General features: G+C 40.2%; 1 protein-coding gene across 7 annotated transcripts in view; it reads left to right on the plus strand.

The window, feature by feature from the left end:
* Positions 1-14,252: 14,252 nt before the first annotated feature.
* usp4 (ubiquitin specific peptidase 4 (proto-oncogene)) overlaps positions 14,253-22,187 on the plus strand; it is a 77,607-nt gene continuing 69,672 nt past the window's right edge. For 3 of the 7 annotated variants that reach the window (XR_009811833.2, XM_061932594.2, XM_061932595.2), the window contains exons 1-5: positions 14,255-14,777; positions 18,038-18,165; positions 18,243-18,373; positions 18,484-18,610; positions 19,681-19,826. Coding sequence is in view for 5 of the 7 variants with exons in the window: in XM_061932594.2 (XP_061788578.2) it covers positions 14,626-14,777; positions 18,038-18,165; positions 18,243-18,373; positions 18,484-18,610; positions 19,681-19,826 (684 nt within the window). In the remaining 2 variants the exon portion in view is untranslated. Of the gene's footprint in view, positions 14,778-18,037; positions 18,166-18,242; positions 18,374-18,483; positions 18,611-19,680; positions 19,827-22,187 lie in introns of all 7 variants that reach the window. The other 4 variants (XR_012049404.1, XM_061932596.2, XM_061932593.2 and 1 more) reach the window with 3 other exon arrangements.

Genomic DNA, 22,187 nt, shown 5'->3' on the forward strand with positions numbered 1-22,187 from the left:
AGTTACATGTGTGTTACATAAATGACTGGTGAATAGTGCTATTTTGAAGTGCAATGTCACCATTATCTTTTTCCCTGCAATTTCAAATGCACTTGTTTTAATAAATAAATACAGCGTTTTAAAAGTATACACAATCTGTGTAAATACATTAGTATGTGGTTAAAACGACTTGAAAGGACTCGAAACTCAAAATGCAGGACTTGGGACTTGACTTGAGACTTTCCAGTCTTGACTTTGGACTTGACTCGGACTTGCCTGTCTTGACTCGGGACTTGACTCGAGACTTGAGGGCAAAGACTTGAGACTTACTTGTGACTTGCAAAGCAATGACTTGGTCCCACCTCTGGAGGAAAGTATGTGCACACGAGGGCCGTACTATTAAAATCATGGCATTACAAATTAAAAATAAAGACAACTTCAGATTGTTTTCTTCGTCTTACTTTGGCAAAAAATAGAACAACCACATTCTGAAAATATTACAATAAAAATATAGAAAAAATGCGGACAGCAGTAAAGTTGAGATCTATGAAGGAAATAAGAAAGTGAATGAATGTTTATAACTGAATACATTTACATATGCATAAACATTTTTCTTTTGTACTACTTTTTAAATTAATTAAGTAACATTTATGACAACCTTTTTCTAAAACACAATATAGAATGTGAGATATAACAGGATAATGCATACATTTATCAATTGTTTTTTATTTTTTTATTTTTTAGGTAATTTGTTTTCAAAACGGTTACAAGAAAGTGAGACCCCAAAAATTTACTGTGGGACGCCCATTTTTATGACTTAATGGGGTCCCTCGGCCTTGACTTTGACACATAGAATCTAATGTATCAGGACTTTGCCTAGGCCTTTAAAAATGTTAATTGTTTCCAATCCATGGATGTGTGAATCAAAATACTTGCAATGTCCCTTAAAGTCTGAAGTAATGTCACGTCTGTGTAATCATGTTTTGTCTTAGTCATGTTTTGTTTAGTTTCTGGCTTTTCACTCCCTTGTCTTGTTTGCATGATTACCCATTAGTTTCACCTGTTCCACGTTTGGACTCATTGTGCACTCTTGTTTGTCACCATAGCAACCATTAGTTTTCACCTGTCACGTCACGCACCTGTTTCACGTTTTGAGTCACGCACCTGCTTTCACTAATCATGTCCATAGTATTTAAGTTCATTCTTTTCAGTTTGTCGTTCTGACGACCTCACCACATTTATGCTCTGTCCATTCTTTCCATGTCCATTCTTCATGCATCTATTTTTGTCCAAGCCAAGTAAGTTTTTGTTCCATGTTTATAGTCTTTTTGGTTTCATAGTTTGTTCTCCGCCATTGTGCGTGTTTTTCGTTTGTACTTTTTTGCTATAGTCTTTTGGTTTCATAGTTTATTCTCCGCCACTGCGCGCGCTTTCATTTATTCCTTTTTTTTGATAATAATAAATAAATCATGTACCTTCATTCCCGTCTCGCCCGAGCCAACTTTCCGTTGCATCCCGGAAAAGCACACACCCAAGACCAAGTCATGACAAGTAATATATTTAGGTATTAACATATAAAAAAAAAAGACTCTCAGGAAACAAACATAGAAAATAAAATTGAAGAATGCCAAACTAAGCTACATTTATGCAGGTATTTGTCAATAGTTGGAAATATATACTTAACCAAAAATATGGGTACATTTTGTTTGTGGATTTAAAGTGAGTTTATTTAACTTTGGCTAGTAATGGAAGAAATAGATTAATGGTGTCTTCCTCAAATTTAGTAAACATATAATTGTTTTGTTTTCCTGGATTAAAATGTACTGTTAGACATGATCAAATAAAATAGTTAGTGCATTAATGAAATCTTGTGTAACATTAGTTATGGAAGTAATAACGGGCAGTGCGGCAAACTATTTGGAGCAGAAATAACATATGTTTTGGCAATGCTCTGTGCGATTGTTTCAATTCAGAAAGAGGAGGATGAAAGTGAAATGTTGCTTATACTATAGTTAAGCAAGTTGGTTTGTGCATCCATAATATCTACAACCCACCAAATATTGTTCTGCACACAGCCATCGTAATACAACCATTTGATTGTGTGTCAAATAAATCTGTTATTCCATATTGGAATGTGATGAGAGGACAAGTGTGTGTACTTCATCTTCCAGTAAGATACATCTGCTTGTGAAAGTCTGAGAATTTAACAGGAAGCTTCTAGAAAGAATCACCATTTTTAATCCATGACTTCCACCAGTTAAATTTCAGAGTACCATTTAAACCAGTCATTCTTAAGCTGTGGTACGAGAGCTTCATCTAGTGCAGGGGTGCTCACACTTTTTCTGCAGGCGAGCTACTTTTTAATTGATCAAGTCGTGGGGATCTACCTCATTCATATATATAATTTATATTTACTTATTTATGAAATATATGTTTTTGTTAACAAGTTAAAGGTGTTTAATGATAATACAATCATGTTTAACACATATAGTTAATATTGTTAATAAATTAAAGGTGATTAATGAAAATACAAGTATGTTTAATACATATAGTTAATATTGTTAACAAGTTAAAGGTGTTTAATGATAATACAAGCATGTTTAACACATATAGTTAATATTGTTAATAAGTTAAAGGTGTTTAAAGATAATGCAAGCATGTTTAACACATATAGTTAATATTGTTAACAAGTTAAAGATGTTTAATGATAATGCAAGCATGTTTAACACATATAGCTAATATTGTTAATAAATTAAAGGTGTTTAATGATAATACAGGAATGTTTAACACATATAGTTAATATTGTTAACAAGTTAAAGGTGTTTTAAGATAATACAAGCATGTTTAACACTTATAGTTAATAATGGTAATAAGTTAAAGGTGTTTAAAGATAATACAAGCATGTTTAACACATATAGTTAATATTGTTAACAACTTAAAGGTGGTTAAAGATAATACAAGCATGTTTTACACATATAGTTAATATTGTTAACAAGTTAAAGGTGGTTAAAGATAATACAAGCATGTTTAACACATATAGTTAATATTGTTAATAAGTTAAAGGTGTTTAAAGATAATACAAGCATGTTTAACACCAGTGACGTGCGGTCACTAGAGGCAGGTGAGGCGGGGCCTCACCTGCCATCATGGAAAGAAAAAAAATGTAAAAAGAAAAAAATTATAATTAAATTGTTATATGTATCCAGTGATTATACTATAAAGTTATTTTCCATTTAACTTCACCAGTTTTAGATTCTTTTTATTCAAAATCGCTGAATTTTCACATTTGCCGTTCAAATACTGAGAAGAGACGGTGCGGTGAACAGCAGCCAGTCGAGGCACGTCACTCTGTGCCTCAACATGGACGGACTCGGCTAACTGCTGGTCTGCTGTGCAGTGAGACCGTATTGCTATATGAATTATATTATACATTTCCATAGTTTAGTTAGCTGAGGTATATAATGTACAGTGTATTTTGTCAACAACTGTATGTGTGTAAAGTATTTCTTGTGCTGAGCAATCATAAAACTGCTGCGAAGACGTACTGGCTGAGGCTCGCGTAACCCCGCCTCCTGGTGCTGGTTAAGGCACCTTCGCCGCAGACTGCACCCCCCCGACGAGAGCGCCACACCAACCAAAGCCTCCACGTGCAAGACCGAATCCACCCAAAAAAAGTCACTTAACAAGAAGCCAAAAATTGCAAAAACAACATTGCTCGCGCCGGAGGAGCCGTGAACGACTGCAAGGACACAACAGTAGGTACACCTGCAGACTGCAGCACGGATTTCATATTTCATTCATTCACAACTCCTCCAACACGAACACCACTGTTCCCGCACTTATAAGTAAAGGTAAGACCATAATAAAGTTTTTTTTATTAAATGTGCTTTTTTGTGTGCTACAGTTTGTATGTGTAAAGTTAAAGTTAAGTTAAAGCAGGGGCGTCACTAGCTTTTAAGGACAGGGGGGGTTTTGCCCCCTGGAGATGCACAGGATGCGAGCGAATGTTACGCACAAGCACAAAACTTCACAAACGGCTAACAAAGACTTAGAAATGATTCATTGTTATTATTATTATTTTTTTTAAATGCACGGGACGAAATGAAATGCTCCCCGGGACGATGGCTTTTAAGCATATATTTTCTTTTTCTTTTTATGTATTTATTCATTTTACATTTTATATTAAATGTCTTGGTTTTTCCTCCCTCTGAAAATCCTATTAAATGTTTAACAAGCCATCCTATAATAATAAAACAGCTATTAATGTAACAATACAATAAAACAAATATATTTAATGATGTTTTTTTCATTATTTTAACAATAGGCTTATGTATATTACTTTATATAGATTCTACAAGAAACACAAAACTTAAAAAATAAATGATTTACAATTGCACACACAAGGTTTTGTGCAGCTTCACTCATTGTAAAGGAAGATAATGTGCTTCGTACACCTGCAGGACCGCAAGCAAGGTCGCAGAGAAAATGCGGGCTGGAATTTGAGTGATGTGGGCATTTTCTATATGAACAAGTGGAATGGATTGGATACCGACGCACGAAAGGGGCTCTCTACCTTACGCTACGAAGTGAGGGGAAACTGAGTGAATAATAACAGGTTATATGATTATTTATTTAAACTCATATTTGGGCCACTTTATAATGAATATGTCGGCATTTATTTGTAAAAAACAAAACAAAAAAACACCAAATTATTTAGGGGGGCTTAAGACTATTTTAGGGGGGCTTGAGCCCCCCTAAAATAGGCCTAACAACGCCAATGAGTTAAAGTACCAATGATTGTCACACACACTAGGTGTGGTGAAATTTGTCCTCTGCATTTGACCCATCCCCTTGATAACCCCCTGGGATGTGAGGGGAGCAGTGGGCAGCAGCGGCGCCGCGCCCAGGAATAATTGTTGGTGATTTAACCCCCAATTCCAACCCTTGATGCTGAGTGCCAAGCAGGGAAGAATGCTGGTATGAGCTTTTAAACAAAACCCGTTAACTGCTGCCAATCAAATGGTGAATAAGATCCTCTTTAGGGTTCATATGTTTGTAAATCTGACTGTGATGAAGTCAGTGCCTCACCAGTCATGAACCTCACCGCACGTCACTGTTTAACACATATAGATTCCTTTCTTTCATGAAGACAAAAATATAAGTTGGTGTATTACCTGATTCTGATGACTTGCATTGATTGGAATCAGACAGTGGTGCTGATAACGTCCGCATTTTCGAATGGAGGAGAAAAAAAGTCCTCCTTTCTGTCCAATACCACATGAAAGTGGTTGGTTTTTGGCATCTTATTTATCCAGCTTCCGTACTCCTTTGTATACACTTTACAAGAAATACATTGTCGGCAAACTCCGTAGCTTGCTAGCTTGTGCACGCCAGCTTTCTGAGACTGTTATTTTGTTAGCGCAGGCAGAATGAAGCAGAGCTTTTATTGTGCAACTGTGCAGTCGGTCTTTGCAGTTTTGACGACAGGTACGGCGCCAGAGTCTGTTGAAATAAAGTGTTTCTCGCCTTCCTGTCGATAATTTTAATGAACTGGCAGCAGCCAGCGTCATCTCAGAAGACCCTCAGGTTCCGTGAATGTCAATCAAGTGACGAAAGTGACGTCATAGTGAAGATTTATGATCGCTCATTTTTAGGACTATTTTTTTAATGCCTGGCTGGTGATCGACTGATACACCCTCCACGATCGACCGGTAGCTCGCGATCGACGTAATGAGCACCCCTGATCTAGTGGTTAGTTCGCCAAAGAATCACTTGATTAAAGCAAAGTGTTTTATTTTCCTATTTTCTGTCAGGAAGTGTTGGTGACGCACCCCAAGATGCAGAGATGGCAAGCCTGTTGCAGGAAAACATGACTTTTATTGTCAAAAATAAAATGCAGGAATCAGGAACCAGGCAAACTGGAAATAGCAACCAGGAAACAGCTAACAATACTCCAGCGCTGACTGGTGGGCGAGGCAGGTATAAATAGTAGCCGGCTGATTGACACCAGGTGTGGCCAGGCTACCAATCGGCCGCAGGTGAGGAGAAACAGCGCTCAGGGAGACAAGCAGGAAACTGAACCAAAATAAGAGCGCTGACAGGAAATAAAACACAAGCACAGAGGAAAAACTAAAACATAACCAACCTGTCAGTGACAAGCCTGATATATTCAAACTGTGTGTAATGCTAAAGTGGCAGAACAATATTAAATAAACTTGCTAAATAAAACGTCTGCCTTATATTTAATGAATATGCAGGCCTACAACGCTACTGTATTTTAATGTTGGTCATTATGGTGGTACTTGGCGAGCAAAGTTCTGTCTGAGGTGGAACTTGGTGAAAATAGTTTGAGAACCTTCGATTTAAACAATCAAAATCTATAACTTTTAGTCCCCCATCTTTATATTCTTTCACCAAGTTGCCCTTTTCTTATAAACTAAGTCCTATTTCTCCAAAAGTTGAGTTGGTTTATGTTTTTTTTTTATCAATCTAGTAGGTATGGAGTGAGCATAATTGTTTTGTTTTTTTTATTAAACAACTTTTATATTATATTATGTTATTAAATAACTTTTATTTATAAGTTAGAAAGCATAAAAAAAAACATGAGTTGTCATGTCTTTCATAAGGATTGTGAATAATATGTAAAATTCCTTTTTAGAGATGTGCCCACAAGGATGACAACAACGGATGTGAAACTGGAGAGACAATGACTGCTGGGTCCAGTGCGGGGAGGAGCCCGATGTGGTTTGTGGCAGCGCGTTCGCGTGGTGGTTTTCGGGGCTGGCGAACTTGCCGGCTTCGTTCTCGTTTATTGTCGTATTTGTTGGCTTGTCCCGTGTCGGCCCGGGCCTGCCCTTGCGCTTTGCTGTGCCGTCCTTCACGCCCAGTGTCGTGCTGTCGTCAGGGTGCGGACTTGTTGGGGGTTGTCACGAGGGGGGGGGGGGGGGGGGGGGGGGGGCTGTGGGTGAAAGTAAGGTGATCGGCTGGTTCTCGGCTGGATCGCTGCCCTGCCGGCCTGTGTATGGATGTGTTTGTTTATATATGTGTGTATGTATGTATGTAATTACTATTGTTATATTTACACTACTTTTTGCCAAAAGTATTTGGCCACCTGCCTTGACTCCCATATGAACTTGAAGTGCCATCCCAATCGTAGCCCATAGGGTTCAATATGATGTCGGTCCACATTTTGCAGCTATTATAGCTTCAACTCTTCTGGGAAGGCTGTCCACAATGTTGCGGAGTGTGTTTATAGGAATTTTTGACCATTCTTCCAAAAGCGCATTGGTGAGGTCACACACTGATGTTGGTCGAGAAGGCCTGGCTCTCAGTCTTTGTTCTAATTCATCCCAAAGGTGTTCTATCGGGTTCAGGTCAGGACTCTGTGCAGGCCAGTCAAGTTCATCCACACCAGACTCTGTCATCCATGTCTTTATGGACTTTGCTTTGTGCACTGGTGCACAGTCATGTTGGAAGAGGAAGGGGCCCGCTCCAAACTGGTCCCACAAGGTTGGGAGCATGGAATTGTTTTGGTATCCTGGAGCATTCAAATTTCCTTTCACTGGAACTAAGGGGCGAAGCCAACTCCTGAAAAATAACCCCACACCATAATTCTTCCTCCACCAAATTTCACATTTGGCACAATACAGTCTGAAATGTACCGTTCTCTTGTAAACCTCCAAACCCAGACTCGTCCATCAGATTGCCAGATGGAAAAGCGTGATTCATCACTCCAGAGAAGGCGTCTCTCCACTGCTCTAGAGTCCAGTGGCGATGTACTTTACACAACTGCATCCGACGCTTTGCATTGGACTTGGTGATGTATGGCTTACATGCAGCTGTTCGACCATGGAAACCCATTCCATGAAGCTCTCTGTGTACTGTACGTGGGCTAATTGGAAGGTCACATGAAGTTTGGAGCTCTGTAGCAACTGACTGTGCAGAAAGTCGGCAACCTCTTTGCACTATGCGCTTCAGCACCCGCTGACCTCTCTCTGTCAGTTTACGTGGCCTACCATTTTGTGGCTGAGTTGCTGTAGTTCCCAAACTCTTTCATTTTCTTATAATAAAGCCAACAGTTGACTTTAGAATATTTAGGAGCGAGGACATTTCACAACTGGACGTGTTGCACAGGTGGCATCCTATGACAGTTCCACGCTGGAAATCACTGAGCTCAAGAGCGGCCCATTCTTTCACAAATGTTTGTAGAAACATAGTCTCCATTCCTAAGTGCTTGATTTTATACACCTGTGGCCGGGCCAAGTGCTTAGAACACCTGATTGTGATCATTTGGATGGGTGGCCAAATACATTTGGCAATATAGTGTATATCACAAACTAAAATAAATCAGTACAAAGCGTCAGACAGACAGAGCAGCTGTGCCAAGTGCCAAGGTCAAACATATGCTTCTGCTTGGAGACTGCGCCATATCTAACAGACATAAATGGTTACTTTCCATGTACCACCGTCTTAGACATCACAAAGCAGCTACCTGAGGTCTTGGCTAGACACCAAGGGATCACACAGCTGATTGTGCATGTGGGTGCCGTGGACGTCAGAGACCAACATCTGAAATTTTGAAGAAAGATTTTAATAAACTATTTGAGAGTGTTGATAAAGTGGAAGTATCTACACTTATCAGTGGACCTCTCCCAAACATCGACAGGATGATAAACAATTTCAGCCGGCTGCTTCAGCTCAATACTTGGCTGTCCAAAGTCTGTGAGTCCAGAGAACTGCATTTTATTGATAACTTCAATCTCTTCTGGCAAAGAGAGGATCTGTTTCAAAAGAAAGGCCCACATCTGAACTGGTTATGAATCATAATTCGTTAATTCTTGAAAACTATAGTAGTTAAACCAAAAACAAATTGCAGCACAAACGAAGCACAAATGAATGGAACACATTTGATGATGTTTTTACATAGTTGGGGCATAGTTATGATTAAACACGTTCATTGCACATTGATACCATAAAACACAAATAACTGTAACGGTACATACTAAAAAACTTGCAGCACAAACGATTGTGATGACTTTGGGGAGATTAAGACAAGGTTTGGGGGCTCGCTTCACAAAGGTGAATCACAAAGTGTAAATAACCTCAAAATTATAATAGATCAACGTTTTGGAGTACACACAAGCACAAACAAATGGGCACATGTTTGGGGCGATTTCGACAGAGTTGGGGTCTAGTTATGATTATTGCCATGTTAATTACACATTAATAACAACATAATACAACGTTAATAACTTGAAAGCGGACGGCGGGGCTCGGTTGTTAGAGCGGCTGTGCCAGCAACTTGAAGGTTCCAGGTTCCATCCCCGCTTCCGCCATCTTAGTCACTGCCGTTGTGTCCTTGGGCAAGAAATTTTACCCACCTGCTCCCAGTGTCACCCACACTGGTTTAAACGGAACTTAAATAATGGTTTTCAATATGTAAACGCGCTTTGAGTCACAAGAGAAAAGTGTTATATAAATATAATTTGCTTCACTTCACAAAACTATAATAGTTAAGACAAAACATTGCAGCACAAACAATTGGCACTGGTTTGGGGACTTTTTGACAAGGTGAAAGGGCTGGTTAATATCAAAATGGTAACTTAAAAACTATTTTAAAAAGTTGTAGCACAAACGGAACGAACAAGTTTGGGGTCATTTGGACATGGTGTAGGCGCTGGATGACATCAATAGTCAGAAAAATTGTTTTAGAATAACATAAAAACCAGTGGTGGGTGGTGCGTTTCCCACCTAGGCCTTCAGTGATGTCCTACTTAGTCCGACTTCAATAAATACCACTCGAAATACAAAAATTTATGTCACCACATGACCACGGCTTGAAAAATACTATCCAGAAACACACGTGCGCCCTACTGGGCATAGAATCGCCTCAATTTGACACTAGTGTACAAAACGGGCTATTTTTTGGCACATTTAAAAATCAATAAACCCACATTGGACGTGGTCCAGTCAAAACTAAAAAAAAATTGTAAAAAACATTGAATGTGAAAAAATATATTTGAACTCACAATTTGTAACAGCTATTTGATGCCGTATAAGCCATTGGTACCGCTCGTAGTTGGTTGATTCGATTGGAAGTGGCATTTCACCGCCAGGACAGCTTACCTCGTTTCCGGGGCCGGCTGACCTCGTCTCACAAGATGTAGTCTCTCTTTAAACATCCTTCTTGAAAGTGCCCTTGCAAATATATGTCTGCCACCTAATCAACGTTGTGCTCTGCTTCTTTGTTGGTTAAAAAAGTGAGTACCGCTGATTTCTTCGGTGTGGCTCTGGTGCCACTTTCTGCTTTCGTAAATCACAACTTGTGAGTACTTGGGAGTGACAAGTGAGTGTCCAATCACAGTCACGTTCAACGTAAGGCTACCTAGATGGGCTACTGTCAACAACTCGTGATCTGATCGGCTATCGCAACTCTTTGTTAACTGAACCTCCTTTGTTCGTTTACACTGCACAGCCGCTGCTAATTTTGATTCAGAAGGCCTCTGGCAGAATTCATACAGCGCTGGCAACAAGCTAGCTGAATTTTGATTGGATAAAAGCTCTAACTTAAAAACAGCAACACTGGAGCCTAATATGACATGAAGAGAATATGATGAATAGTTAGAATATAATATAATAGAATAGAAAGTACTTTATTGATCCCACAAAGCGCCCCGTAAAAGATGGGGAAAAAGGTAAAACGCTGGGGAAGGATGAGCAGGTGCCTGCTCGTTTTTCGTATGTGGGTAACAACATTTAACTATGTATATATATTTCCGAATTGGTTTAACTGCCACCCGCAAAAAAAAAAAAAAAAAAAAAAAAAAATCTACCGTATTTTCCGCACCATTAGCCGCACCTAAAAACCACAAATTTACTCAAAAGCTGACAGTGCGGCTTTTAACCCGGTGCGCTTTATATATGGATAAATATTAAGATTCATTTTCATAAAGTTTCGATCTCGCAACTTCGGTAAACAGCCGCCATCTTTTTTCCCGGTAGAACAGGAAGCGCTTCTTCTTCTACGCAAGCAACCGCCAAGGAAAGCACCCGCCCCCATAGAACAGGAAGCGCTTCTTCTTCTACTGTAAGCAACCACCCGCCCCCGGAAGAAGAAGAAAAAACGCGCGGATATCACCGTACGTTTCATTTCCTGTTTACATCTGTAAAGACCACAAAATGGCTCCTACTAAGCGACAAGGATCCGGTTCATAAAAAGACGCAATCTCTCCATCCGCACACGGATTACTACCGTATTTCACAGCAACTGATATTCCTGTGAACCGCACTGTGGAACGGGAGCACGTACGGTGAATATTCGCACCACAGGGAATGAGAAGTCATCCTTCACTGTGGTTCTAGCTTGCCATGCTAACTTCCACCCATGGTGATATTCAAAAGGAAGACCTTGCCAAAAGAGACCTTTCCAGCCGGCGTCATCATAAAAGCTAACTCGAAGGGATGGATGAAGAAAAGATGAGCGAGTGGTTAAGGTAAGTTTAAGTTTACGCGAAGAGGCCGGGTGGCTTTTTTCACGCAGCTCTGTCCATGTTGATATACGTATGTTTGTGATTGCACATTTGCGTACATTTTGGGAGTGAACAGAGTTGTTAGAACGCTGGTTTTTAATATATTATTAAAGTTTGACTGACCTATCTGACTGTTTTTTTGACATTCCTTTAGCGCAGTTAGATGCGGCTTACAACACGGGGCGGCTTATTGGTGGACAAAGTTTTGAAATATGCCGTTCATTGAAGGCGCGGCTTTTAACCCAGGGCGCCTTATGATGCGGAAAATACGGTAATTGATCCGCCCGACCCGACCCGCACGCGGATAAAATCTTATTTTTTTAAATTTCATCCGCCCGATCCGCGGATAATCCGCGGACTCCGCGGTTGTGCCCGCAAACCGCGCATCTCTAATATATATATATACCGTATTTTCCGCACCATAAGGCGCCCTGGGTTATAAGCCGCGCCTTCAATGAACGGCATATTTCAAAACTTTGTCCACCAATAAGCCGCCCCATGTTGTAAGCCGCATCTAACTGCGCTAAAGGAATGTCAAAAAAACAGTCAGATAGGTCAGTCAAACTTTAATAATATATTAAAAACCAGCGTTCTAACAACTCTGTTCACTCCCAAAATGTACGCAAATGTGCAATCACAAACATACGTATATCAACATGGACAGAGCTGCGTGAAAAAAGCCACCCGGCCTCTTCGCGTAAACTTAAACTTACCTTAACCACTCGCTCATCTTTTCTTCATCCATCCCTTCGAGTTAGCTTTTATGATGACGCCGGCTGGAAAGGTCTCTTTTGGCAAGGTCTTCCTTTTGAATATCACCATGGGTGGAAGTTTCTGGCCATTAGCATGGCAAGCTAGAACCACAGTGAAGGATGACTTCTCATTCCCTGTGGTGCGAATATTCACCGTACGTGCTCCCGTTGTATCCACAGTGCGGTTCACAGGAATATCAGTTGCTGTGAAATAGTAATCCGTGTGCGGATGGAGAGATTGCGTCTTTTCATGAACCGGATCCCGGTCGCTTAGTAGGAGCCATTTTGTGGTCTTTACAGATGTAAACACACAAAGGAAATGAAACGTACGGTGATATCCGCGCGCTTTTTCTTCTTCTACGCGGGCGAGTGGTTGCTTACAGTAGAAGAAGAAGCGCTTCCTGTTCTATGGGGGCGGGTGCTTACCTTGGCGGTTGCTTGCGTAGAAGAAGAAGCGCTTCCTGTTCTACCGGGAAAAAAGATGGCGGCTGTTTACCGAAGTTGCGAGACCGAAACTTTATGAAAATGAATCTTAATATTTATCCATATATAAAGCGCACCGGGTTATAAGGCGCACTGTCAGCTTTTGAGAAAATGTGTGGTTTTTAGGTGCGCCTTATAGTGCGGAAAATACGGTATATATGTATATATATATACATATATATATATATATATATATATATATATATATATATATATATATATATATATATATATATATATATATATATATGTATATCATACTTGCCAACCCTCCCGGATTTTCCGGGAGACTCCCGAAATTCAGCGCCTCTCCCGAAAACCTCCCGGGACAAATTTTCTCCCGAAAAACTCCCGAAATTCAGGCGGACCTGAGTGACGTGTTGACAACACACAACAACAGTGTCTACCGTAAAGCAGTTCGTCTGCCGTAAACAGCAATGTTGTGACACTTTTAAACAGGACAATACTGCCATCTACTGTACATGCATATGTGACCCATCCATAATGTGTCACATTTTTGTGTTGATTTATTTATTTTATTTTGTGGTTTGAATTCGTTTTTGGAGCTGTCATTACACATTTATCAGTATTCACATTGGTCAGTAGGGGGCAGTAGGACGTTTCTTCCCAATTGAATGCTATCGCCTGCAGACCGGAAGTGTCTTGTCATTCTGATGAGCGCGACCAGTCTGTGAACAATTGAAACGTCCTGTGTGCTTTTCCCTCCTGTATAACAGGTTAGTTTTGGTGAATCAACTCACTGAATAACATCCATGTGATCTTTATAAGTTTAAGTACACATTCTGATGGTGGAGCCTAACTCTAAAGTGTTTGTGAGTTGTAGTTTGGAAATGAACACTGAAATTCAAGTATTTATTTTATATATGTATATATATATATAGCTAGAATTCACTGAAAGTCAAGTATTTCTTATATATATATATATATATATATATATATTAACCACGCCCCCAACCACGCCCCCCGCCCCACCCCCGACCACCGCCCCCACCTCCCGAAATCGGAGGTCTCAAGGTTGGCAAGTATGATATATATATGTATATATATATATATATATATATATATATATATATAGCTAGAATTCACTGAAAGTCAATTATTTCTTATATATATATATATATATATATATATTTATATATATATATATATATATATATATATATATATATATATATATATATATATATATATATATATATATATATATATATATATATATATCCATCCATCCATTTTCTACCGCTTATTCCCTTCGGGGTCGCGGCGATATATATATATATATATATATATATATATATATATATATATATATATATATATATATATATATATATATATGAAATACTTGACTTGGTGAATTCTAGCTGTAAATATACTCCTCCCCTCTTAACCACGCCCCCGCCCCCCGCCCCCACCCCCATCCCCCACCTCCCGAAATTGGAGGTCTTAAGGTTGGCAAGTATGAAGTTTGGGGAGATTTGGACAAGATGGGCTCGGGGGTGGGGCCCGGGGTGCAACTTCACAGAGGTGAAATCACTGTAAGCAGTTGAGCTGGAATTGTAAAAATGTAGCATTGCACTTTCTTAAGTTTTGCAAGCAACAGTGGGGTTTGTTCCTTATCTTGAGTTAACTCTTGAGGTTAATTGATGTAAAAAGCGTGACGTTTGTAAACAAAACACACACAAAAACGATATAGGCATAATCTACCTCTGTGGTGTCAAAGAGTTGACGACACCGCAGCCACGCCGGGGTATGATCAGCTGCTGTCTGCTGTGCAGCCACCGTAGAGGAAGCACGCTCCCCTCGCCCAGAGATCTGCTAGCTAACTACTCCTTCCGTTTACCGACTGGCTCATTCTCTGCATGATGGCGGAGGGAGGCGGACCCGACTCGGGTGGCGCGGCCGACTCCGACTTGGAGCCGGTTGCCACACAAATGCCCTCCGCGTCAACCGAAAACCAGAAACAGACCATCGGTTCCTTGGTGAAAACCACGCTGAGAAAGGGCGACGAATGGTGAGGAATTCTTTAGCCGTAGGCCGACATCACTCCCCCGGCTAGCGCTTGCTAGCCACGAGCTAAGCTCCAAACCGGTAATGCTAACATGGAAGCTAACACTGCTTGTAGTTGATACACCGTAACAAAACAATACTGTGTTTCTGAGTTGTGTTACTCTATTTCATATGTTCTTGCTGCTGTGTAGCCGTTCTTAATTATGTCCCTAATCGGTGTCGCCCAGTAAAAGTCATTAATTTTGTTACGAGCACTCGTCAGCAAATACGCTTAGCTAACAAGATAGCTAGCATATTTATACCGATGTAAACTTGAGCTTGCTTGTATTTTAGTGAGAAATTACCACTTGTTCTAGTCTGTTGATGCCGTGTCTCACTGGTTCCTGGTACGGGCCCTGTTCTGCGGATTCAGGGTTCATCCATCAGTCGGTTGATTAGCCAAGAAGACCCACAGTCATTCCTTACAGTACTGTTGTATAGTGTTGACATAATTAAAAGCTGCCCCTCCCTATCTTTTGTCATGTTAAAGAATTATAGTTTCAGCAATTTTTGAACGTGTCAGCCTATTTAATGATCCATATTGAGGAGTCAGGCACATACCGTGCAATGTTGCGTACCGTATTTTCCGCACTATAAGGCGCACCTAAAAACCACAAATTTTCTCAAAAGCTAACAGTGCGCCTTATAACCCGGTGCGCTTTATTACGATTCATTTTCATAAAGTTTCGATCTCGCAACTTCGGTAAACAGCCGCCATCTTTTTTCCCGGTAGAACAGGAAGCGCTTCTTCTTCTACGCAAGCAACCGCCAAGGTAAGCACCCGCCCCCATAGAACAGGAAGCGCTACCGCCCGCCCCCGGAAGAAAAAGAAGCGCGCGGATATTTCGTTTCATTTCCTTTGTGTGTTTACATCTGTAAAGACCAGACTACAAAATGGCTCCTACTAGGCGACACGCTTATAACGCAGAATTTAAACTTAAGGCAATAAGTCATGCCGAAGAACACGGAAATAGAGCAGCAGCAAGAGAATATAACATAAATGAATCAATGGTGCGTAGGTGGAGGAAGCAAGAAGATGACCTGCGCCAGGTAAAGAAGACAAAACAGAGTTTCCGAGGGAACAAAGCACGATGGCAACAGTTGGAGGACGAACTCGAACAGTGGGTTGTTGAGCAGAGAGCAGCAAGCAGAAGTGTCAGCACCATCACTATTCGAATGAAGGCAACAACGCTAGCAAGCGAACTTCACCTGGATGATTTTAAAGGTGGTGCTTCTTGGTGTTTCCGGTTTATGAAAAGACGCAATCTCTCCATCCGCACACGGACCACTATTTCACAGCAACTGCCTAACGACTTTAAAGAAAAGCTGGCTACTTTCCGTGCATATTGTAAAAAGAAGATAGCGGAAAAAAAGATCCGGCCAGAGAACATTATCAACATGGACGAGGTTCCACTGACTTTTGATATTCCTGTGAACCGCACTGTTGATACAACGGGAGCACGTACGGTGAATATTCGCACCACAGGGAATGAGAAGTCGTCCTTCACTGTGGTTCTAGCTTGCCATGCTAATGGCCAGAAACTTCCTCCCATGGTGATATTCAAAAGGAAGACCTTGCCAAAAGAGACCTTTCCAGCCGGCGTCATCATAAAAGCTAACTCGAAGGGATGGATGGATGAAGAAAAGATGAGCGAGTGGTTAAGGGAAGTTTACGCGAAGAGGCCGGGTGGCTTTTTTCACGCAGCTCCGTCCATGTTGATATACGACTCTATGCGCGCCCACATCACAGATGGTGTCAAAAAACAAGTGAAGCACACAAATACAACACTCGCCGTCATTCCGGGTGGATTAACCAAAGAACTCCAACCGCTGGATATTGGTGTCAACAGGGCATTCAAATCACGACTGCGAACGGCGTGGGAACAATGGATGACCGAAGGCGAACACACCTTCACTAAGACGGGCAGACAGCGCCGGACGACATACGCCAACATTTGCCAGTGGATCGTAAATGCCTGGGCAGATATTTCGGTCACAACTGTGGTCCGAGCTTTCCGGAAGGCAGGATTCACAGAACTACTGGACAACAACAGCGACACTGACTCCGATGACTTCGAAGAGACGGAGCCGGCCATTTTGGAACCCACGCTTGCGCAACTTTTCAATTCGGACACCGAAGACGAAGAATTCGAAGGATTTACCGGTACGAATGAAGAATAACTTCAGAAAGTGAGCGCTATGTTTATTTTGTGTGTTGTGACATTAACGTTCGAGCAACATTATGTTGCTATTGCTCTACACCATTTTGAATTTTACTATGTTTGTGATTGCACATTTGTACATTTTGGGACAGAGTTGTTAGAACGCTGGTTTTCAATATATTATTAAAGTTTGACTGAACTATCTGACTGTTTTTTTGACATTCACTTTAGCGCAGCGTTTTTTTGACATTCACTTTAGCGCAGCGTAGGCGCGGCTTATAGTCCGGGGCGGCTTATTGGTGGACAAAATTATGAAATATGTAATTCATAGAAGGTGCGGCTAATAATCCGGTGCGCCTTATAGTGCGGAAAATACGGTATCTGCCAGTAAGGTAATGTTGGAAGTTGGGAACTTCTTTGAAATGTTGTCAGTGATTGTTGTTGTTTGTAGCACAATGGAGTAGTGGTTAACATGTCCAAAGTCTGGGTTCAAATCTGTGGATTTTACATGTTTCTCCTTCAGTTCAAAAATATGAACGTTAGCTAAGTCGGAGACTCAAAATAGGTCATAGGTGCGAATAGCTGTTGTGAATCGTGGTAGACTTGAGACTAGTTCAGGTCAACCGGGATAGGCTCCAACTTACCCATTACCCGACTGAGGACGTAAGTGGTAAAAAAAATACAGATTGGTTGTACATAATTAGTCTTTAGTATAGCTCAGGGTTTTTTTTCTTCCAAAAAGTCGAATGTGAGAAATGTGCATTTTAGAAAAATAGTTTTACCATTTCTGATTGAGGTTTTGCGGCTCCAGACTATTTTTCTTCGGTAGAATAGGTGGGAAATTGATCTTTTGATCGTAAGGGTGACCAACCAGTGCTTTAGCACCTTAAGCAAAGAAAATTTAGGTCAAGATATGTAGATATATTTAAATGTCAAGGGACCTATTCTGTTGCATAAAGTTCTATGTTTCTATGTGCTCTATGACTCTTTACATTTCCTCATCATTTACACTTTATATCCATCATCATATTACCAGCTTATTTAACAATGTTATTTTCCATAGGTACCTTGTGGACAGCCGCTGGTTTAAACAGTGGAAGAAATATGTGGGCTTCGACAGCTGGGACATGTACAACATTGGCGAGCGGAGCCTATATCCAGGACCTATTGATAACTCGGGGCTGTTCTCAGGTAAAGCAGAGTTGTTGTTGCTTTGCTAGATCACATTTTGAATAAGTCTCTCTTCTTCATTTTGCACCCTGTTAAAGACCAGGAAACGCAGGTGTTGAAAGAACACCTAATAGACGAGCTGGACTATGTCCTTGTCCCCACTGAGGCATGGAATAAGCTTGTCACCTGGTACAGCTGCCTGAAGGGGCAAATACCTATCGTCAGAAAGGTAATTCAATTGGTGTTACTCAGGCTTCTTTGTTGCTTTCACCTTTGTTTTTACTCATACTTCTGCTTTTACTCTTGCTCTTATTTTGATTCTTCCTGTACTTCTCTCAGGTTGTTGAACACGGCATGTTTGTTAAACACTGCAAAGTGGAGGTCTACCTATTAGAGCTCAATCTGTGTGAGAATGATAACATGGACAATGTGGTCACATGCCATTTCAGTAAAGCTGACACTATTGGTAAGAGACTTCCCTTCCAGACTGACTTCCCCCAAAGCTTCATTCGACATTTGTACTAGGGATGCAACGGTACTCGCTAAAATACCGGACCGTTCGGTCCACCCCGCACAAGACAATATGCCTAATGGACTGCCCATCGTGTGTGTTAGTGTGTGAGATGCCTGTCCAGGGTGGTGAAAACCCTCCCCATGATGTAATGTCGAGTCACCATTGTGCCTCACCCACGTCACATCATTGTAAGCGGAAAAGCAATGTGTCTAAAGAATTATGACCATCAGTAGCATAGAAGTTGAAAGACAACATTTTGAAGAAGCAGCGATTTCTTTCAAATCCACTTCGTAAGAAACGGGTCTCACTGCTGGAGCTCACTGGTGTTGCTTGGGGAAATTCTGCCCTCAATGGGGACTCACAGGCACATAATGTGTATGTGTTTAAAATATTGGTCCAGACTGAGAGACTACATTTACATACTACGGTAAGTTAATCAGAAGAAAAATATAACATTTTATATCTAAATATTTTTGTAGTCACACTTTTTGTTTACTCTGATTTCACTCTTTAGATAAAGCATGTACTAAAATCCTATGCAGTCACTTTTTGTTCCAATATTTTTTTATTTATATTTATTTAACGCTACTTCAAATTCAAACTGCACTTTAATGTGTTTTTGTTAGATATAATTTTGGTCAACAATTGCTGTTTGCCAAACCACTCGTGAGAAGCACTGGTTTGTGCAAATAAATGAGGAATAAAAAATTGTTGTTTCGTAACTGTTAACTTAAAATTAATGCATTCAGTACAGAACTGATACTGTTTCCTACAGAATACAGTTTTTTCCTGACAAGCAGAGTAAAGAAAAAACTTTGACAGAAAAAAGTTATTTTCTTTACACCCAAAAACATACTGAAAGAGAACCAATAACCGTGGCCCCAAAAACGGAGGTATGGACTGTTCGTGGGTTACCTGTACCTTTGCACCCCTAAACTATACCGGCTCTTAAGTAATTGGCATTGCAAATAACCTGTAGATAGCAGCAAAATGTTTAATAAATGCTCATTTCTCCCCTACAGATACTATAGAGAAAGAGATGAGGACATTGTTCAATATTCCATTAGAGAAGGAGACAAGGCTGTGGAACAAGTACATGAGCAACACTTACGAGCAGCTGAACAAGCCAGATAGCACAGTCCAGGACGCTGGTCTTTTCCAGGGGCAGGTAATCTCAACCTCTTGAATTCAGTTTGTCCTTTTTACAATCTAAAGGCTAATGCCAGCCACCGAAGATACTTAAGCAAGGTAAAATACAAGATAGTCAGTACGTGTCCATGCACTAAATTAGTCTGACTTGTCAAATATTTAGGCTCTAAATAGGGCTGGGCGATATATCGATATACTCGATATATCGCGGGTTTGTCTCTGTGCGATATAGAAAATGACTATATCGTGATATTAGAGTATACATTCTCGCGCAGTTGCTTTTAGCTGCGGGCATTACACTACAGGCTTTTTTCACTCTTTCTTGTCTCTCCTTCTCACCGAGACTTAAAACAAGCAATCTTCTTACATACGTCACATACTGTCGCGTCATACGCCCTTACATACGTCACATACTGTCGCGTCATACGCCCTCGCTGTGATGCTAGCGGAGTGGTGCGAGTGGTAATGTGAGAGAAAGAAGGTACAAATCTGGTAACAAATGAAGGAAGAATTAATTCCTAAGAAAAACAGCACGGGGTGTATTGTCTGGCGGTGGTTTGGCTTCAAGCGGGAAGATGTCGAACAATTATGCGGCAAAAGCGTTGCTACAAAAAGTAGCAGCACTGCTAATTTGTAGCATCATTTGAAAAGTCAGGCGCTAGAGAATGAAGAGTGCTTGAAACTCAGCATGTCAACACCTCCGTTCGGTGCCACACCCACAAAATGCCATTTCCAGATCAAGACCATATGAAAAAATTAGTCAACAACAGAAGGAGATAACGTCCGCAGGAACCTACCACATAGCGAAAGACATAAACCATTTGATTTCATATTATGCAGCTCATTTTTATTTCGAAGTTATTGAAATATCTTGTGTGACATCATGCACAAAAGTGCACTTTATTTGTTTGAAACTATTGTAGTTGCGTTCTGTACAAAAAGTGCACTTTAATTTAGTGTTGTCATCTTAGTGATATAATGCGCAAAAGAGCACTAATAGCTTGTTTTAAAATATCTCTGACAATCTTGCACTTTCTGTTTTGAAATGACATGAATGTCTGTGCCACTGCTTAATAACTGTTTAATAAATACAGTTTTGGTCAATTGACTGAATGGTGGTTTCCCTCTCTGCATGAAAGTTTAAAATTAGCATATATTAATGCAGTATGAGCAATAATGTTTTAATGTAGACACATATAATCATCATACTGCTGTGATTATATGCATCAGGTGTTTATTCAAGGCTAAGGCAAAATATCGAGATATACTGTATATCGTGTATCGTGACTTGGCTTAAAAATATTGAGATATTAAAAAAAGGACATATCGCCCAGCTCTAGCTCTAAGTAAGCATTCTACAACCCAAGGAAACACCATAATCTGATAGTGTTCGGTTTTTGAAAAGTCGGACTAACACACCTGCGATTGAAAACTAGATCTCTCGAGATCTCGAGAGAGGAACTCTTTCAACTGATTACTGGTATTCCGCCGTAGGGGACCCTTTGTATCACGCTTGTGCCAGTCTCAACGGTATATAGCCCGGAAGCAGATCCTGTTTAATAAAAACAAAGGCAACATTTGGAGTAAAGCGTAAACTGTTTGTTTGCTTCACAAATTTAAAGAACATAACCTCTTGAAGTGCATCGATGGGATAAAAAAAGAAACCAAGATTTATTTTAAAAGCTAATGAATGAAACATGCGATACCGCGGCTTCATTCGGACGCCCGACGATTGAGGTGCAAGATAAAAAAGCAGGAATATTACAAAGCAAAGAAGAAAGCGTAAACTTTATTATTATTATATATTTTTTTATAACCATTTTTAACCAGGAAAAAAATAATCTTTAAAAATATATATATATATATATATATTTTTTTTTTTCAAGGGAGTCCTGGCCAAGAGGCAGCAAAGTTACACATAAAATTACATTCACATTACACATTAAAATGACAGGATGGACATCAAGTAAAACAGTTACAGACAACTGAGGCTACTTCAAATTCTCTGTTTAGATTTAAAAGCATTTAAGGATACAAATTCAGTCAACTTCCGGTCTCTTTGTAGCATGTTCTAAGCACAAGGAACTGCATAGACAAAAGCTTTTTTTCCCCAGCTCAGTGCAAGCAAAAGGAACACACAGCAAAAACCTCAAAGAAGCATGGTAAACAAGAGTCGACCATCTGAAGACAGGAACGAGTAGCATTCATATTAAACAGATCACCATAATCTAGCACAGATAAATGTGGCAGAGACATGGCGCTTTTTTACACCAAAAGAAAAACATCTCTTATTACGGAAGAAAAACCCCAATTTAAATTGTAGTTTCTTCACCAGTTTATCAATAAAAGGTTTAAAAGTGAGTGAGTCATCAATTAAAAC

Source organism: Nerophis lumbriciformis, linkage group LG38, assembly GCF_033978685.3.
Source record: "Nerophis lumbriciformis linkage group LG38, RoL_Nlum_v2.1, whole genome shotgun sequence".
Lineage (NCBI taxonomy): Eukaryota > Metazoa > Chordata > Actinopteri > Syngnathiformes > Syngnathidae > Nerophis > Nerophis lumbriciformis.